The following is a 19,860-nucleotide window of genomic DNA, read 5'->3' as shown; positions in this document are numbered from 1 at the left end:
TTATTTGTAGGCTTCACTTGATTTTGTACTTGAAAATGTGTTTTTTACTCTCTATTAAAAGAGATGATCCAGATTTATCAACAATTGGAATTAATGGTGTTAATTCAATACGTTATTGATACTGTATCGTAAAACTTGATAACCAAACTATAACATACTGAATTTATACAATACAGTATGAAAACAACATTTCATAAAATAGTACAATACTCTTTCAGTACAAAAAGATGTACATATTGTATATCATACGATATAATTTTGGTACAAAAGAACCCATTCTTCTCGATATAAATTCGGACCTAAAATAGTCTAGTTCACAGTGACATCTTTTTAATCTAAGGCTTATCCGGATAAGTTTACACACACTTTGACTACATCTTTAGGATATTAATATAGGAATGAATTTCGCCCTTGCCCTAAAACAGATTCAAGCTATTGATCTCATAGGATTGGTCTTTTTGAGCCAATCATTGAAAATTTAAGCTAACACTTGTTTCTTCTTTTAAGCACTACACATACATAGTCTGTGCTGTAAATGTAAATATAAAAAAGAAAAAGAAAAAGGAGAAGAATGGACATACAAGTCACTTGCAGCATGCCAAGTCAGAAGGTTATCAAAACATGTGGCAACCGGTGGTTGGTGGACGCATCAGAGCCTCAAATGAGAAATCTTCTGAGACAGGAGGACTATATAAAGACTACAACATACGAGTGAAAGCCAAGAGGCTGTGCTGTCTGAAATAGATAACGGGAGAGAGGAGGAGAAGAGGTGGTAGACAGAGTAGGGAGATTTTCAGAGATAAGGGAAGAGAAGAGAAGAGAAGAGAAGAGAAGAGATAGACTACCTGACAAAAGGTAAGGAAACAGTTGTTTAGAAGAAGAACTAGTTCGTTCCTTAGCAGAAGTTAAAGAAATGGCATCAGCATCGATGATCAAGTCATCCCCAGTGCTGGACAAATCCGAGTGGTTGAAGGGCCAGAGCCTTCGCCAGCCATCTGCAACTGTGGTGCGATGCCACCCCATCTCCTCTGCACTCACCATCCGTGCTGGCTCATACGCAGATGAGCTTGTCAAGACAGCCGTATGTGTTTCTTTTGTTAACAATTCATGCATTTTCTTAGAATTTGAGTGAAATACTCTGTTTTTATTTTGAATTTGAATTTGAATTTGAATTTGCAGAAAATAGTAGCATCTCCAGGGCGTGGAATCTTGGCCATGGATGAATCAAACGCAACCTGTGGGAAGCGATTGGCATCAATTGGGTTGGAGAACACAGAAGCCAATCGCCAGGCTTACAGGACACTTCTTGTGACTGCCCCAGGTTTGGGCAACTACATCTCTGGAGCTATCCTTTTCGAGGAGACACTCTACCAGTCCACAATTGATGGGAAGAAGATGGTTGATGTGCTTGTTGAGCAGAACATTGTACCTGGTATCAAGGTTGATAAGGTAAGTGAATCGATTATTTCTATAAGTTAGGTAATTCAAGACAGTTTGAATTGTAAATTTTTTTTTTTAATTTGAAATTTGATGCGAAATTTCCAAAATTACAGGGTCTTGTCCCCTTGGTTGGTTCCAACGACGAATCATGGTGCCAAGGTCTAGACGGCCTCGCCTCCCGCACTGCTGCTTACTACCAGCAAGGAGCTCGTTTCGCTAAATGGTACTCTAGGGTTGCTCCATTTCTTGTTTCTTCTTAACTCTTCCAGATCTAGAATCCATCACCATCTATGAGCAGAAGTTAAATTAATGCAGATGTTGCTCATGTCTTTGTTTCAGGCGTACCGTTGTGAGCATTCCCAATGGCCCATCTGCACTGGCAGTCAAGGAAGCAGCCTGGGGTCTTGCTCGCTATGCTGCCATTTCTCAAGTAAGAACAAACTCTAAAATCCAACTCCTTTTTTTTTTTGTGCCTGGGGCTCAATTTGAGATAGGTTGAAAGGCTTTGACTCAGTTCATTCCATCAGCTTCAATGTTACACTGGTTGAAAAACAATATCTTATTCATATCCCACCTGATGTGTCTTGGTTGGTGCAGGACAATGGATTGGTCCCGATTGTGGAGCCAGAGATCTTACTAGATGGCGAACACGGAATCGACAGGACCTTCGAAGTAGCACAGAAAGTGTGGGCTGAAGTGTTCTTCTACCTTGCAGAGAACAATGTCATGTTTGAAGGTATCCTTCTCAAACCCAGCATGGTCACTCCAGGAGCTGAGTGCAAGGAAAGGGCCACACCTCAGCAGGTCGCTGAGTACACCCTCAACCTCCTCAAGCGAAGAATCCCCCCAGCTGTTCCAGGAATCATGGCAAGTCTCCGATACTCAAAACAAAAGTATTTATTTTGCTTGTAAATTCCTTCAGTGTTTTCAAAGAGAAATTTGTTTCAAATGTGCAGTTCTTGTCTGGTGGACAATCCGAAGTTGAGGCAACCTTGAACTTGAATGCCATGAACCAAGCTCCAAACCCATGGCACGTTGCCTTCTCATACGCCAGAGCCCTTCAGAACACTTGCCTCAAGACATGGGGAGGAAGACCAGAGAACGTGAAGGCAGCCCAGGAAGCTCTTCTTATCCGTGCCAAGGCCAACTCTCTCGCTCAGCTCGGGAAATACACTGGTGAGGGTGAATCAGAGGAGTCGAAGAAAGGAATGTTCGTCAAGGGCTATGTTTACTAAGGATGTTTCAGTCTTTTAGCGGATCTATAGATGATAAAAGATCTCTCTCCCCTCCTTTCTCCTTTTTTTTGGTTTGTTTCCTACATGTAATTTCTTAGTCACTTAGTAAATTTATGGCTATGTAATTTCGTAGCTTCCACACCTGATTGTCTACCGTGCTTTCGTATTGAGCTTTGATTCACAACCCCAAAAGGCCATAACACGAGGATCAGAATCACAATTGATGACAATCTCCAAGCATATATAGCATCAAGAGACTAGTTGAGTTGCTGTTCTCCTCCGTGTGATCCTTCTCAAGAAAACCAAGTAATCTTCATCCTTCATAATTCACTTTAGTGAATGAAGCTGGGATTTAAAGGGGCAACTGGTAGGGTTACAATGTAACACAAACAAATCATTACTTCTAACAATTAGAAGGGAGATAAAATACAAAACAGAAGCTGGTAGCTGCGAAGGAAAACAAAGAGAAATTGAAAAGCTAAAGAGCCAAAGCTATCACCCTTGTGACTTCCCAATAATCAATGATGTAGACGATCTGGGAATTCCAATTCGAAGAACTTCATTGCAGCTTTAACAAAGAGACTGTTTCCACACTTGATCCCGTGACCACCTGATACAATGAAACAACATTTAGTACTGAGTTGCTGTATGAAGGCAGCTGTTCGACTATTTATAGATTTTACTATATGCTACATCGTTTACAATGGAACAACAAATATTTCACGGAATATCGGGTTTGATAACTAAAAGAATCTCCAATACAGTATATCAACCCAGACAAAATTCAAGACACAGCACAACCGCTTCCTCCTATTATCTGAAGCATGGAGTCCAAAATCCACCTTTCTCCATTTTCTGCTGGAACTCACCAGGATCTTCATCTTGATCCTTTGGTACACTTTTTTACTGACTAAATTCGCAGTCAGGTGCTATAAGCTGTATCACTTTATTTTAAAATTTCAAGTACTAGAAACCTCTCTTTAACCTTTATTTTATTGATTTGATTACTTTTTGTAATTGTCATCACAATAGCAAATTCAAGTTAATCAGAAGCAAGTCTGTGATGTAGATCATTTTCATAAGGTAATACCATCTTTTACATGTAGATAAATATTCGGTAGATCCATTAGAGGTAACTCCTCCCTGTGCTTTGACACTGCGATAGCCACAAGTCTAAATGGTCGATGATTTTCTGTCTCACTTTATACACAGCTTCAGGAGAGCTGCAGTGCTGGTCATCACCTACATAAGATGAGGGTTGGAAATATTACAACCATGTAAACAAAATATTGAAATCAAAATGCAGTGTATCATTTGTGGAATGAAAGGTTTCTGTGGCCCTTGAAACATGTCTAACAAGAATATGTGGCATATGTAAATCAAGGGGGGAAAATCCTCTTACTACTGGCTGGAAATCAGCATATTGAATGGATTAGCATTGGGAGACATCCCCTCTTGTTGAGAATGAAGATGGCAATAAATTAAGACAGTACCTTCAATGTTTAAAGGAGCCTGGGGGCATCCTCTGAGATCAGTTCCGTGGCCGCAGTTATGACATGAGATGATGTAAGAAGGCACTGGAAATTCAGAAGAAAAAAAAACATAAATAAAAATAACAGAGCAGATGGAAACAGACTCTTGTGACTATTCATCTTTAAGACCATCATAATAAACTGTAACTATCATGATAAATTTGTGTAGTCAAAAAATTGCAAAAAGAAACAGCAAAATACACCATGGCAATTCTTGTCATAGGAAAATCCTCAAAAATGCAAGAAAGTGTGCCACACAAAACAACAGATATTAAAAGAAACAAACAATGTGCCATCAAGTCTGAAAGTACATGAGTCTAGTTTAGGCATGTCTAGAAGGGAGAGACCAGAGAGAACATACCAGTTATGTTTAAAAGGCAATTCCTTAACTGTCTAGCATAACTAAGAAAAATAGTAGATGTAGTCTCTGTTTGGTCGACTTACATTAGGGAAATGTCCATCAAATGACTCGAGACCAATATTGGTAGAGGTAATAAAATATTTGGTGATATGCATATAGAAAAGACACTACCAACCTCTAAGGCCACTAGTGACAATGAGACAGGTCTACCCAGTTATGCCAACCCCCACCATCGTTCTTGTGCTTAGGCCTGAACTCTATCTGCATCATCTGCTCGGTAAGCATTTCTGAATAGCTTCTCTTTCTATGTCAGACACATGGAATGAGATTGGAAGTTGAGACACAGAGTGGCACAACATAGACTATGTAAATTAAAACATAAGTATGTGGGACATCCTCCAAACTTGGTAAAAGTAAAGAAAAGTAACAAACCCTCGCCCCAACACTCACCCCCACCAAAAAAAAAAGGGTTCTCTTTGACAGGACCATGGATTTTTCTCATGGTCTCTATTGATCAAACATAGTAGTTTCTTTAATACATGATGAGGAATGCTAGCACTATGAAGCAGTGTGGGCTATAATATGATGCACCCTTCCCACTTACTTATGGGCCATACAAACCTTAGCTCTTATTTTCACAATTTTGAAAACCCATGAGTCTGAGAGGCGTGGTTTAGGAAATTCCTAGCCATACAAAATCATAGTGCTAGCAAACAAACAAATTCTTCCATTACATTTATGATCTATTTTGTCGTTGCTGAGTGGTGGTTTATAGGATTGCTTACATTGCATGAAAAATTACATCATCAAGAACTAAAGCATGACATGTAACCAAATAGGTATGGAAGTCCATATATGCTATTCACTCAGTTTCCAGGAGTCCAATGGCTTGTACTTGTTTGTGTTCCAACACCCACACTTGCACCCAGTGACAGAATTGGCTACAGGCTGAACCCTCAGAACCCATTTGTTTTGGTAGGAGAATTTCATAAAAGTTCCAGTTGAGTAGATAACTGCCATAACTTTAACCTCAACCCAAGAAAACTGCCAAAAAACCTATTCCTAGCTATAACAGTGAGACCCTATAACACCCAACACTGATTCAAGAAAATAATCACAGAAGAAGTTCCTAATAATAGTCTTTCAAAACTCACTATCTGGAGAGGAAGTCTGCTTGGATGCATGTCGCCAGGGGTCCTGTGAGCCATTTGAGAACACTATCTTTGAACCTGTAATATTGTAAATAAGGTACTGTTAGAAGGACTGTTAGAAGGAAGCTCTCCTCCAAGTAACCTTATGCATTAGAAACTACTATAGCATCTTAAATAACATGGTATCACCATTCCTACCATCATTATTTGTTGAAGTATCATATTATAGCAATAAACACAAGACTGGATTTACCAATTTAATATCCTTTCATATGATTTATACGTTACTAGCCAAATGCTGTTGAACAGGATGATCTTTCAGTAGGATGACACAACAAATACCAAGCATGGTGGAAGATCTCGCTCTCGCCACCTTGAAAGACTGAGATCTTGACCATCTTGGCGAGATCTCAGTCGAGATATACAATTTTTTGGCGTCAACTCGGTAGCCCATCTTGGTGGGTTTTAGGGTCACAGTTGGGTTGAAACTTGATATTTAGTCTATTTAAGGCCTTTTGAACACATTGGTGGCCTTGGATTTGTCAGAAAACAACCCTATGTATGATTTCGAAGTCTACCCATAGTGTAAAACCGAAATGTTGTAGGATTAGGGAATGCAAAGTTATACAACATGTAATATAGAACATTTAAGGCATATAAATGAAAAGCAAGTGTATCAAATGCATCAAGTAACCTAAATGTTATCAAAATTCCATCCATATCGGTATCACAATCTTAATTTTCAAGAATAGAATAATAAAATTATACAACCATTAGAACTTCTATATAAGTCATTAAATCATAAGTTCATAAGACAAGTAGAGAATGATTGATCTTCCTTCGATGTTGTAGATGTGCTAGGAGTATTTACAAGTGAAAATCCAGCTGAAATCCACAAAAAAGGGCAAAAATTGAGAGTTCCAGCAAGATATGGTGAGATCGAGAGAGAGATATCCCAACTCTCTGCTCTCGACCTCCATCTCGTCTCACCTATGTGAAAAAACGAGATATCTCGCAAGATCTCCAACCATTATTACCAAGCACCGTCACCAACATCACCACATCAATCCCCACCAAGGAAAGAAAAAAAAAAAAAAAAAGAACTACTTCATTGTACCCAAAAAAAGAAAAGAAAAAAAATTATTTGTCACTTGAATGGGGCAACTAAGTCAGTGTCTGATAACAGCAACCTGAAAAATCCACAGTTTCATCTGGTCTAGAGGTGGTTCAATAGAACTTTAAGACCTGCATTTCTTGAACTTGGTCTTAGTGTTCAAACCAATGACACTGGTTCAAGAATTAAGATTGCCTGGAAATAGAGAAGTCTTATCTGTCCAATACATCATCTTGGGTGGAACAACAGTCGATCTGAGCCTTATCTCAATTTAATGGGTCCGCCACACGGATCCAAACAAAACAAGGTTAGGGGTGGGAAAATAAGTACTAAAAAAATGCAACGAGAAATAAACGAAAGAGCAAAGAGGCACAACCCTGGTAAGCATCATCATTCTTCATTCGCTGGGCATGTGCCCCGTAGCTCATCTTATATTTTCATTAGCTTGTTCTGACATTTGGGGTCCTTGTCATGACAGAAATAGGTTATGTTTTTTCTGTTTTGCTAGTCTTATTGGTGACCATTCTCATTTGACTTGAATCGATCTAGCAAAGGATCGGTTATAGTTTGTCTCAGTGTTTCAAAAACATTTTAATGAAATAAAAATCCAGTCGGATGCTTCCTCAAACTTTTCCATTCTGATGATGCTCTTGAATTTATCCAACAGGATACTTCTGAGTGTTAACAATTATGCTCCAACTAGTGTGGGGTTACTTTCTATTTTTCTTATTGCTCGGTTGACTAGTAAACTCCCTAGGATAGTTTCCCTTCTAGTAGATTTGGGAGATCCTATGCACTGTGTAATTTTATTTTTTTCCTGTAACTCAGTTTAGGAAATTGGGTTTTATTATAATATAATAAGGTACATAGAGGAGAGGCTACAAACTTGCGAGCTCTCTCCCTCTTTCTTTCTTTCTTTCATCTTCTCCTTTTTGTCTTCTTCCCTGCTGTTCTGCACTCCTCAATTGCAGAAACTGCACCACTGAGTTTTGTTTGTTCTGCAGTTTGTTTCATCAAACAAGTTGTTCTTATACTCACCATAAAATGGACTTGTTGAAAGCAAAGACAGACACATATAGACATTGCCCTGTCGATTATGCTTCACATGCAGGTCCAAATCTAGAACTACATTCCCCAAACCTTGTAATTTTTCACTGTTGCAACTCCAGCTTCCCTACTTTACCTAGAAACACCACTATACTGCCTAGTCCCTGCTCTGCCAGGAGAAGAATTTGCCTCTGAGCTTGGATACCAAATACCATGGCCTCTGGATAAGACTATGGATCCAGGACAGAAATTTTATTGAGGCTGGCCATGGTTGTATATGCCAGCTTGGAGTTTAATTCCTTCAATGCGCTGGTTTTCCTAGGGCTGTTACCATCTTTTTCGCATGTCCTTGCCTTCTACAGGAGGGCTTTGTAATCCGCCCATTCTCACATATTCCCTCCCCCCTCCCTCCTCTTCTCTCCTTTGGTGATGAATTTTTTTAATTGTTCAAAAATAAATCCATAATATACTTGTACATCATCGAACATCTCACTAAAAAGACAATAAAATTTCCTAAAAACTGAAAGTTGCAAAATATGATTGCTAAACCATGGAAGCACGATACATAATGAGTCTACTGATACCAAGAGATAAAAATGCATCTATCTTTTTTTTTTTTTTTTTTTTTGGGTTGAAAGTCCATGAGTTTGCTAGAAAAGAGAAGATACATCTGTAGCCTCAGAAACTAGGAGGGATAAAATACAAACCAGCAATGCTTGTGCCTCCATAATATATATTTGTTGCGTCCACATCAGGATAGATGCCCTCTCCAAAAACATTCTTACAGAGGTCTAAATGGTATCTATCACATGAAAACAACAGAGTCATATGTCTACAATCTCCAGGTCAACATTGAAGTGCTAGAAACACCATAATCTATGAACAAGCATACAGTTTATGCCTGTTTCTTAATATACCAATGGTTTCATGGGAAATATACTATAACAAAAGCTATATTACCAACACTCCAAAGTTCAAATTAGTTTTTACTTCTCCCTTATGTGCTTATGTAAGGGATTGCGAAAAAACAGCTAATGATACAAGCAGCCTGAACTCAAAATAGGGTAAGCAGAAGGCATGCCTTGTGTCAACCATTGAAGAGCGAATACTATCATTTGAAGGTGCCACCTGGAAATAAGCAACTTCAGTGCAAACCTGGAACCACCAGAGTCTAGATTCACTGCCTTCTTGAATAGCTGTTTTCTTTAAAAATTGTTGATCATATGTTTTAGGTTCAACTCCAAATTCTCCAAGGAAATAGTTTTTCACATAGTTTGCATATACTTCCTGGATTAAAAGCCAAGCAAACATAATGAAAAGCAGAATACCAGTGAATGAATCAGGAGAAAGAGAAAAACATATGAATCTTAGGATCCAAAAGCCGCTATCTGCAAAGATATGAAAATTTGAGCACATTTTTGGTGAAACAATCACATATACCGAATTTCATAGAAAACTCTTAGTCTGGCACAAATGCTAGAGCTATTTCTGTTAATAAATGAAATAAAAGTCTTAATACGAAAAATCTTGTCAAATCCTCCCTAAGTTCAAAAGCCAAAAGAAGGGGATAAAACAGAAAATTTTAAGTACATAGATCAATTTAAACAGGAAAAGAAAAACAACCTTGAAGTCATCAACCATTATGGTTTAGCCATATCAATAATGAGAAGGAAAACAAAAACAAACAAAAAAAACCAGATCACTCAATTAATTGGTTAGCATGTAGATCATGTTCGACAATGTAGTATTCCATCACATGCAACACATGAAGTTACTCATTGAAGCAATCTTGACTTTTCAAGGTTAACCAAGATTTAGAAGTAAAAGAGATGTGGATGTGGCTGAGAACAGTCATATCTAGCAGTTAGCATCCTCAACTGAGTTGTGGTTTAAGAACTGCAACTGGCACTAATAAAGCTGAGTTTAGTCCAATGCCTAGCACCACACACCACGATTAAGATTTAAATGAAATTATTTTCTAGTGAGTGAGATATGCCAATTATGTAGCACGGCATTCATTTCAAATATAAGTTATTGTTGAAAGTGCTGCACCATAGCCTTTGAAGTATCCACTAATTGTAGAATTTAAAATGGTTTTGATAGAAAGGAGCATACCAACAAGTCTTTTCCATCTTTCTTTGCCTCAACTAGAGGGGAACATAGAACATCTGGATTCCCATATTGAAACTGCACGCTTCAACTGATCAATCACATATTTAAAGAAGTAAAAGAAAATGCAATTTAAATAGCTTATCATATTAGATAACCAGTACCGCCATGACTGCAGCATCCGCCAGATAGAAAAGAAAATCACCATCAACTTTAAACTGCAACATGAACAAAAGACACAAGTGTGATGAAGAATCTGAACACAAAAGATCTAATCAAGTCTATGAAAGAAGACATGATAAATGACTAAGGCAAGCACTGTACATCTGAAACACCATTAATAGGAAAAGAGTTTTACACGTGTGCGGTGTTCCGGGTGTTGGTCTTTTTGCGAAAGGAAAACTTAAGTATGCTAGCACTGGAGGATGAGGGAAAGGGAAGATAGAAGAGGCTATGTTAGTTGGGATAAATGATGGAGTGGATCAAACACAAAAAAAGAACATCTCACTGGATGAAATATGGTGCGATGAAAAGGATGTGCTACACCTACTCTCATCACGGAATCACAACAACTGGCCAATAGCATATGTCTCAATTTTGGTAAAGATAATATGTAATATTAAAGACATTAACCTCAGTGGCTGCAGCCATCCAACACTCCAACAATGGTTCAATCATATAGCATATGAATCTGCCCTAGATTATCAAAAGAAAATGGTTGTAATAGATACAACTAAACTATGTAATTGCTGTTTTAACTAATATGAAGTTTATTTAGCATAAAAAAAAAAAAAAAAGTAACCAAAACAAGATGAGTGGGGAAGCCGCGTAAATAGCAGATACAATTCACAAGAAAAAGACTTCAGAAACCCGTGTGTGTCGTAAGTTCAGGATATGTGACTAATTAAAACAAAGCACTAGAATCCATCATTTAAAATGTACAGGAGAGGCTGGAAAAAGGATCTAAAATGGTGAACAAAACGTATGTAGAAGGACCTTCCCAGTTTACACTTACAGAGTTGCTTCTGTGGATGGGTACATCTAATGGGTATCTCTTGACGGGCAAGGCAGGGATAATTTATATTGGTTCCTTAAATTTGCAGTTGTTGAGAATAAGTTGTGTTTTAGATAAGTACTTCTGGGGATAATACAAAATCAGGTACGATTTCCATCCTACCTTTTGTCCCTCGTTCACTCTCCGTTCCTGCTTCCCCAAAAACATTTCACTGCCTTCCATTTCCCCCCTTTTTGAATGTTAAATGATGCTTTTAATAGGAAAAAAGAACAGAGATAATAACTCAAACCTCCATGAGCAACTTGGCAGAGATGGATAGTTCACATAAAAGAACAAGTATTTACAGCAAAGGGAAAAAGGAGGATCGAGAGAGAATTGATTGTGAGGGAATGACAACTTCTATAGGCAGAAAGGCATGCAACATAATGTCCTCAATTCATAGTTTGTACAATTAATAAGTGCATCATAATAAACTTTTATAGAAGATTTGTACCTCAGCTGCACCAAACATAGTTTTTACTGCTTTTCCTTCAGACACAAGCTTTTCCTCTACAAGTTTGGTGACTTCTTGTAATGCTGCTTTACAGTCAGCACCAGCTGACACTCCAATCTGTCATAAAATTTGGGAAAAGTTCAAAAAGAACAATAACTAAAAGGGCATTATTCTAGGGAAAATAAGATAGCCTACATAAAGCTCTCCCCGATTGGACAATTAACAACTGGATAAATTGGAGTTAAGCACCTGTTTATCAAAATCAGTAAAGTTGTAAACAGCATGAACAACTGCAGAACTCGCAAGACTTCCACATGTTAAGTGAGGGAATTTTAGACGAAACCAAGCACTAAGAGCCCCAGAATAAGAAACGCCAAAAACAAACCATCTGCTATCAACATTTGATTGACTGAGCTTCATATTCAAGTGTTCCTGCAGGATAATAATATTAAGCAGCTTGAGTTAATGACAGAGAACGCATGAAGAAACCACTCAAAAAATATAAATGCAGCCTCTTGAAACATGCAGAAAATACCTGCCAGAAAATTGAGTATCCCATAATTCATACCAATAGAAATAAAACATGAAAATTGAAGCAAGATAAAACTGTATGATCAGTAATAAAAGTTAAACAGAGGCTGAGACCCTGAGAAACATCAATGTATTTAAATGATACGCCTTATACCCTATAGATTTCCATTACGAAATACCTTTCAATGATTCAGAGCTTCAGTTCCTCATTCATCCTCCTGAGCATGAAAAATAGGATTTCAGGTTCTCTCCAACTCCATGGCTGACATTTCTCCTTATTCATCGCTTTCAGTCAAAGTACTTCCTACCAAAACCTTCTATTTCCTCTAGATAATCATCTTCAATAAGCTTCATCACTATGAATAGCTTAAGAAGAAGAGGTTGTATACGTTTGCCATTTTCTGTTACAATATCTTTTTCACGCATCAATTGCAGACTGATATCTTAAGGAGAAAGGGGATTAATTGGACCTACAGTGGGTTCAGTATGCTACGGCTTTGGAGGATGACGACTGGAAATAATGCATTTTATGGAAGGTGATGAAATAGCACTTCAGGAAAAATACTGACTTGTGTCTCAAGAAAACACAAACATGTTCTATTTAAAATAAGAGAAAGAGAGTAATTACAAGTATGCAAGGGCTTTGGAGGATGAGGACTGGCACAAAGCATTTTATGGGAGGTGATGAAGTAGCACTTCAGGAAAAATACTGACCACTGTCTCAAGAGAACACAAACATGTTCTATTTAAAATAAGAGAGAGAGTAATTACAAGTACCACCCCCGAATAATACAAAATTACAGGTCAACCCAAAATACCCACAAGCAAACAACACTCCACCCCCTCCCCCTCCCCCTCCTGCTTTTTCCAACTTGGTGCCTAGATATCATATATATGCAACTTGCACAAAATAGAATGAATAACCTCCCTAAAGCCCTTTCCTGCAGACATCAGTCAACCAATCACCAGACAGAACAAATGGAGTACAGACAACTCCTTGGTCAAGCGTTTCCTTGATGACATGATGACCTATTTTCAAATGTCAAGTTGGGCTGAAAGCAATAGTAATAGCAGACTTGCTATCGCAGTAGAACATCAGAAGTAAAGCTAAAACAAGGTATTGTATGAGTCCCTTGAGCCATAACAATTCTACATATACAATGTGCCATGGCATTCAACTCTTAACACTAGGACAACCAATCAGAGTCTGTTTCTTCCAACACCAGGTCACAGGCTTTCCTCCAACAAAGGAACAGGAGCAAATGTAGACCTACAGTCATCTGACGAGCCTGCCCCAAGCAACATCTGTGAAGGCCTCTATATGAATGTGAATTTGAGGATAGAAAAGAATCCCTTTCCAAGGAGCAGCAGCTCCAAATCTTTGTTCTCAAATTTCTGTCACAACTGGAATTTCAAGTTTGCTATCTCCGCAATGTCACTCCTAGTAAGGACAATGTCATCAACAATATAGAGGGGGCTCACTATAAATTAATCCCATGAAGAATTTGCACATAAATCACATCCATAATAGCCTGTAGGATTTTATCAAATTCAGTACACTAAGGTAATGCAAAAGCAAACACAACATAGGAAGTCTAAGAAGATATTGATACTTTCTGTAGAAGATACGGTTGCTGAAATAAGCAGATTCACCACCCAACACCAAGCTGGGATAACACTATGTTAATGAAATTATGCTTTAAATATTACATGTTACATAAGTTTACCTCCGGTTGTAACTTTATTGATGTAGATATTCTCCTTTATTTTTAAGGTTAAGCAATAGCTTCAAATTCACAGAATGCACGGAACCTTGTTTAGATATTCCTATGATTCCAAATAATCGAATCTAGTCTGATATGGAACCTAACAACCAAGAGAGAGATGATAAAAATGAAAATACATATAGCCAAAAAGTACATGAAAATGCAACCAAACAGTATCATTTATTTGAGTCAAGTCAGTAGGTATGTGCACTTCTTAATAGACTATCTTCTTTTGGAAATATAGATTAAAATATTACCTGATAATATTGACGGAAAACAGCCAAATCAAAAAGAGCTTGCTTTGACGAAAGATATTGTAGATTTGCAGTTGACAGGGACTTGAAAGGTGAACTCTTCCCATAATATCTATGTTCAAGAGATACCACAGCAGCACCAAACTTCTTTGCCAAGACCTGTTTTTTTTTTTTGGGGGTGGGGGGGGGGGGGGGGGGATTGCATATAGCTAAAGCATCATGAACCTCAAATTGGAAAACAGCAAATTAGCATAGATATTGCACTTTTACAAATGTTCCCAAAATGTGAAGAAAAGATAAACATGCTAATATCCATTAAATAAGAACTTGTTGAGAGATTACATGAGTTATTCAGAACAAGCACAACAGAATTCTCAAATAACATAATTGATCAAGATTCAAGAATTAATGTCATGAAAATAACATTACTACTGATTTTACCTGAAAAGAAAGCTGTTTCAAAGGAACAATGTTGTGAAAATAATATTATTCCTGATCCAGCATATAGATATGTAATTACATATCCATAAAAATAAGACGACAGATCAGAAAATCCTTCCTCGTCTAATAAAAGAAATTGGTTTCCTCCAACAAAGAGGTGAGAGAGAGAGGAGCCTCAAATATCTCATATGAATCCATTAAGTCTTGGAATATTTTGAGAGATCTAGGAACATATCAAAACTTACCAAAAAATAAAATAAAAAAGAAAAGACAAACAGTAAATTGTCATTCATCAATCCGTTATTCCCACTTCAATTTTAAATCATGCTACATTACTATAGTACTATTTGTATCCTTGCACATGTTGCATGGACGATAGGTAGTGGTGTTGTGTTGTGACCCAAATTCTTGTACCTGTTTAGGAAGATGGACCTGCACGGCTGCACCGACATATTTTGGCGATCAACCCGAATGACCCGTTTTTGGAGATTTGTGGTGGAAGCGGAGGGTACAACCCGACCAGATGGATCGACCGTTTGCCCGATTGGAATCTATATATATATATCTTATGTTTGCCTACCACATTATTGAGAGATTTGGGATTTTCGATTATGGTTTTGGCTGAGAGTTTTTGTAACCCTGTCTTTGGCAATTGGTTGTGAGATCTTCTTCTATACTTCTTCTACATAGTGAAAAGCTCTTCCTATTCACCCATGGTGTAGCACACTGCATTTGTGTGTGTACCACGTTAAATCTCTAGGTATTTTTCGTTTTCTTCATTTTCAGTTCGTTATCTTGTGGTATTCGTTTTAACAAGTGGTATGATATGGTATACTGACTTTTCATCCAAAACGTAATAATAGAGGGGTATAAAGAGAAATAAGTTAGGACACAAACATTTGGGCATTCCTACTCTGTATAATATCTTACACTTGCAGCATCCACACAATCTCTATGATGGGTTCTATGAGACCATGAAACCAATAACATAGAATTTCAATATTGAAATTAAAGATGCCTTTTATAGGATATGGATGAGTAAACATTGATTAAACAAAGAGGAATAAAAATAAGTGTCCAACCAAGGTAATGATAATATGCTGTACATTTGAGTTGATTAAGACATGAATTTATATCCCACAGCTTTGGCAGTTGCTTAGCCCAATTCTTTTTTGGTGCAAGAGTGACTAATATGTAAGCATCTATAAGTTCCCAATTCAGTTAGGTTTCTAACTTCAATGACCATCCCTCACAATAACATCTGCTACAATATGCTATTTTCATATTTTTTTTACTAAAAGACAGATTTTATGGTGGTCATCCATAATAGAAGAGAAAGCCAAAAATTGTACTTGATTCTTCATAAAGAGTCTAGCAGAATCAGTATCACATCTGCCAACGTACCCATATAAATCAGATGCTCCAAGGTGACTGCTACAACATCACAGACTACAATTTTAACATAAATTTCCTAAACCATTCCATGCTGCACAAAGAGAACATAAGGCACCATTGTTATTGGAACTTCTACAAACAAGGGCCAAATCCAACATGAATTATACTCGAGAAGGGAAAGACTTTAAATTGGCTATGAAAATTGTACTACTGTAGGTTTAAGAGCAAGCTTCAAAAATATTTCTCATCTCAAATATGAAACGGATTCCCATAACAAAAATCTTCCATGCAACAAGATCCAGTTACAAGATAGAAATTAGGACTTACATTAGTATAGTCATTTGGAATTCCATCGCATGAGGCTTCACCACAGATCTTCAAAAATATAGGCCCATCAGGAGCTTGGAAGTAGTCCAAAAATTCATAGTACCGCTGTCTAAACTTACGGTGATCCTGCATACAATAGATATATCTGTATGAATTTTAAATTCAAACATTACTTTGCGCATTAGGACAAAAACAGTTACTACGTGGAAAGTCATAAGGTCTCTGAGAAGAATAAGCATTACAACCACAATGATCTTGCAGGGTTTCAGACTATGGTCTAAACTTAGAAATACAGCATTTGGAGAAATTTGTATCAAAAGCATATCTGTATGTTTCTTCTCTAATTTACAATTGCAATGAGCCTTACAATCATAATGATCTTGCAGGGATGAGGAATTTATATATCCATGTCTATCATGGTGGACAAAACTTAGAAATACAGAATTTGGAGAAATTTGTGTCAAAAGCATATGCGTAACTTTCTTCTCTATTTTACAATCGGAATGATCTCTACAATCATAATGATCTAGCAGGGTTCAGAAATTTACATCACCATGCCTGATTATGGTGGACTAAACATAGGATTCAGAATTTGGAGAAAATTGTACCAAATCAAATTCATATTTCTTCTATATTTGACAATCATAATGATCTTGCTACAGGATTGGGGAACTTATATCACCATGTCTGATTGTGGTGGAAAAAATTCTACCAAAGCATATTCATATGTTTCTTTTCTATTTGAGCAAGTGTTTGATCATAGAAGAGTTTCAGATACAGGCAACTGACTCTTGAGTAATAGATGGTCTTTCTATGAAAAGAAAACCATAACATATAATGTAGCCATCTATTTATGTTTTCCCCGTACATGGATAAAAGCACAATCGATTAGACGATTACTATCTTAAACAAAATAGAAATTTATCATTGATATAAACATATAACTAATAGTTTGCCAATATGATTAGGGTAGCCTCAATGTTCTGAAAATGCATTAAGCTATGAGTATCTGTACATCGAAAACACATAAACTCGGTCAAAATAACCCATTGATTCACTTCCTTACTATCAAGATTTAAATGGAAAGATAATACTAAGGTGAAGAAGCCACCATTATGGTGATGTCCAGATAGTCCCTATACCAGACGCAAAATGAAGAAGCCACCATTATCTTATGTCCAGAATCCAGATAGTCTCTATACAAGACGGAAAATGAAGCATTCCAGCATCAAGATACCCACCCAGGCGTTTATAAAAGATCGGTTTGCACTCAAAAGGTGCCTTTCTCCATTCATGCATAGATACCACCGAGACATCCATTAGCCGTACTCACATATTGGTTGCTCAAACAACTACCTTATGAATTAATGATTAATTTTCACTCGCAAGTCAAAATAAATTATTTCATACCAAGAGAGCTATGTCTAGTTCCATCACCGTCTTCAAACGCAACAATTGTCGAATTACATTAATTTCATCAAATTCAATAAACGCGATAGTCAAAATGAGATAAATTCTTCTGGATTGGAAAGTCAAAAATACCAAAAGTAATACACAATTAAATGGAACAAGGAACTGAACAGAAAACAGAGAAATAAATAGTAAAAATGACGAAAGAAAAACTCACAATTGGGGAGAAATGATCGAGTGTTTGATTGAACCACAGTTCGTCCTTTGTCAGGTATTTGCTATCACTAGTCTTAAGGAAAACTCGAGATTCAACGACGCTCTGCGAAGACAACAACAAGAGAAAGAGCGGTGCAAGCAAGTACACCTCCATTTTCTTCTCCAACCAGGGTTTCTTTCTCTATCGTCTATCTTTCTTCTTCGTCTGCAATTCTGTCTTGGAGTTGAAACTTCTATTAGCTGTATGCCGAAAAACAAAAGAAAATTCATATTAGCCGTTTTCCTTCCTAGATTCCCTTCGGCATGTCAACGTGGCAACAACAATTTCGTAACAACATTTCTTTTTGATAGAAATTTCGTAACAACACCGAGTTTTCTTTCGGGACGGTTAGGTTTAAAGTATCGGTATTGAATATTGGGTGATTTTAAAATATGTATATTTTTAATAGAGTATTATACAAGTGTGGATCATCTCCTCTGATTGGGAGAGCATAGACTGCTCAACATTGTTACAACTTACAACTACAAATTATGTAAGGTCCATAAATAAAAAATAATAGAACATTAAAGAACATAAATTCCATCACTCTAATCATGTGGGCCTCTTGTAATTAGTGGTCAACAGCCAACGCTAGATATTGTTCATTATTTTTATTTTATGTATTTATATATACCTTAATATGGTTAATTTGAATAAGTACTGAAGCAAATATATAGGGGCATGAAGATTTATCTTATTAAAAATAAACAGTAAAATAATGTCAATTTCATAATTGACCAATTAGATGTATAAGATAATACAATCAAAGTTTAAAGGGCCTATTTGGTTACATGAATCCAAAGATTTGAAATCTCTGGATTCACAAACGGGATATTTATACCTGTATGGTTGTGTGAATTATTGGATTCATGAAATCTATGGATTCACCTTTTTACACTAACAATGTAAATCTATAGATTTATGCGTATGAGAGATTTCACCTCTACAGAAAAAAGCTAAACATTTGAACCATGACTCCATAGATATTTTTTCTGGATGAATCTCCAGATTTCATTATAAAGATCTAGACTAATCAAACAGTTAATTTTATGAATCATGACTCCATAAATTTGAAATCTATAGATTTGAAATCCCTAAATTTTTTAAATCTCCATACTTAAGTAACCAAACAGGTCCTAAAGTAATGGTATCTATTATCATATGGTTACGTGATTTTGAAAATTTTATCTTTCGTATCGAATATTATATTATATTGATCAATGTATTTTAGTGTAATCTAATAGAGAGAAACATTGATCTGTATCATACTAGTTATATCCAATATGGATGTGCAGCAACTAGTCTATGCTGCTCGTATCGTATCATGGGATACTCTAAACCTTGAATAATATTTTTAAGTCACTATTGCTTTAAAAGCTTAAAACCTCTAAATTCTCCACCATTTTGACTCGATATAAGAGTTCGCCACCATTTTGACTCGTATAAGAGGATAAGTTTTATAAAATATGCCAATGGTGGGTTAGTTTAACGGTTTCCCATGAGGAAGTCCTTGTTTGCACTCATCTACCAACACCTATATTAATAATATTCCAACCCCCCCCCCACAAAAAAAAATATAAACTCGTCAGCTATTAAAAAAAAAGGGAGCAAATTACAACTGGCACCCCAAAATGGAGACCTTAAAGCACTGATACACCACTTTATGTTTAAAAAACACAAACCCCAAAATTAATTTTTTATTAGATATATTTGTTCAATTTTTCACTAAATATTTCCAAACATTGTTTATTATAAAAATATTTTTAAAATAAACAATGATTTAACTATTTTCAGTGAATAATTTGGACAAATATTTCCAATGAAAATCCAATTTTGGAGTGTCTTTGTTTTTTAAACATAAAGTGGAGTGTCAGTGCTTTAATGCCTCCATTTTGAGGTGCCAAGGGCAATTTACTCAAAAAAAAAAAATTATGAATTTTCACTATTTAATTAAGTACTCAAAAGAAAATTAAAAAATATATC

The 19,860-nt window shown here is 36.6% G+C and overlaps 2 protein-coding genes across 2 annotated transcripts; one reads left to right on the top strand and one right to left on the bottom strand.

Annotated features, from left to right (window-relative positions):
* Nucleotides 1-712: 712 nt before the first annotated feature.
* LOC149014317 (fructose-bisphosphate aldolase 1, chloroplastic) lies at nt 713-2,816 on the top strand. Its single transcript, XM_089157322.1, has 6 exons — nt 713-1,081; nt 1,180-1,449; nt 1,554-1,663; nt 1,780-1,870; nt 2,038-2,307; nt 2,397-2,816. The coding sequence occupies exons 1-6, from the start codon at nt 914-916 to the stop codon at nt 2,673-2,675; spliced, it is 1,188 nt and encodes a 395-aa protein (XP_089013448.1). The 5' UTR covers nt 713-913; the 3' UTR covers nt 2,676-2,816.
* Nucleotides 2,681-18,121, bottom strand: LOC149014316 (putative serine protease EDA2). The gene is made up of 13 exons (XM_089157321.1): nt 17,839-18,121; nt 16,212-16,337; nt 14,052-14,207; nt 11,747-11,929; nt 11,498-11,614; nt 10,154-10,207; nt 9,996-10,067; nt 8,962-9,167; nt 8,588-8,682; nt 5,723-5,797; nt 4,169-4,252; nt 3,766-3,917; nt 2,681-3,285 (listed from the first exon to the last, which is right to left on the bottom strand). The coding sequence occupies exons 1-12, from the start codon at nt 17,989-17,991 to the stop codon at nt 3,802-3,804; spliced, it is 1,437 nt and encodes a 478-aa protein (XP_089013447.1). The 5' UTR covers nt 17,992-18,121; the 3' UTR covers nt 2,681-3,285; nt 3,766-3,801.
* Between the last annotated feature and the right edge of the window lie 1,739 nt (nt 18,122-19,860).

The sequence above is a fragment of the Hakea prostrata genome, chromosome 5, assembly GCF_041222555.1.
Source record: "Hakea prostrata isolate BN-2017 chromosome 5, UWA_Hpros_2, whole genome shotgun sequence".
Taxonomy (NCBI): domain Eukaryota; kingdom Viridiplantae; phylum Streptophyta; class Magnoliopsida; order Proteales; family Proteaceae; genus Hakea; species Hakea prostrata.
This window is presented reverse-complemented; position numbering and strand designations above follow the sequence as displayed.

What these genes read in the sequence shown, in the direction of transcription:
- LOC149014317 (XM_089157322.1), top strand. Translation starts at nt 914, where the DNA reads ATGGCATCAGCATCGATGATCAAGTCATCCCCAGTGCTGGACAAATCC. An exon ending in ATGAGCTTGTCAAGACAGCC is followed by an intron (nt 1,082 to 1,179) that starts GTATGTGTTTCT and finishes TTGAATTTGCAG; the next exon opens with AAAATAGTAGCATCTCCAGG. An exon ending in GGAGCTCGTTTCGCTAAATG is followed by an intron (nt 1,664 to 1,779) that starts GTACTCTAGGGT and finishes TCTTTGTTTCAG; the next exon opens with GCGTACCGTTGTGAGCATTC.
- LOC149014316 (XM_089157321.1), bottom strand. Translation starts at nt 17,991, where the DNA reads ATGGAGGTGTACTTGCTTGCACCGCTCTTTCTCTTGTTGTTGTCTTCG. An exon ending in TTTTCCGTCAATATTATCAG is followed by an intron (nt 11,930 to 14,051) that starts GTAATATTTTAA and finishes ATTATCCTGCAG; the next exon opens with GAACACTTGAATATGAAGCT. An exon ending in TCTTCAATGGTTGACACAAG is followed by an intron (nt 8,683 to 8,961) that starts GCATGCCTTCTG and finishes TTCATGTGATAG; the next exon opens with ATACCATTTAGACCTCTGTA.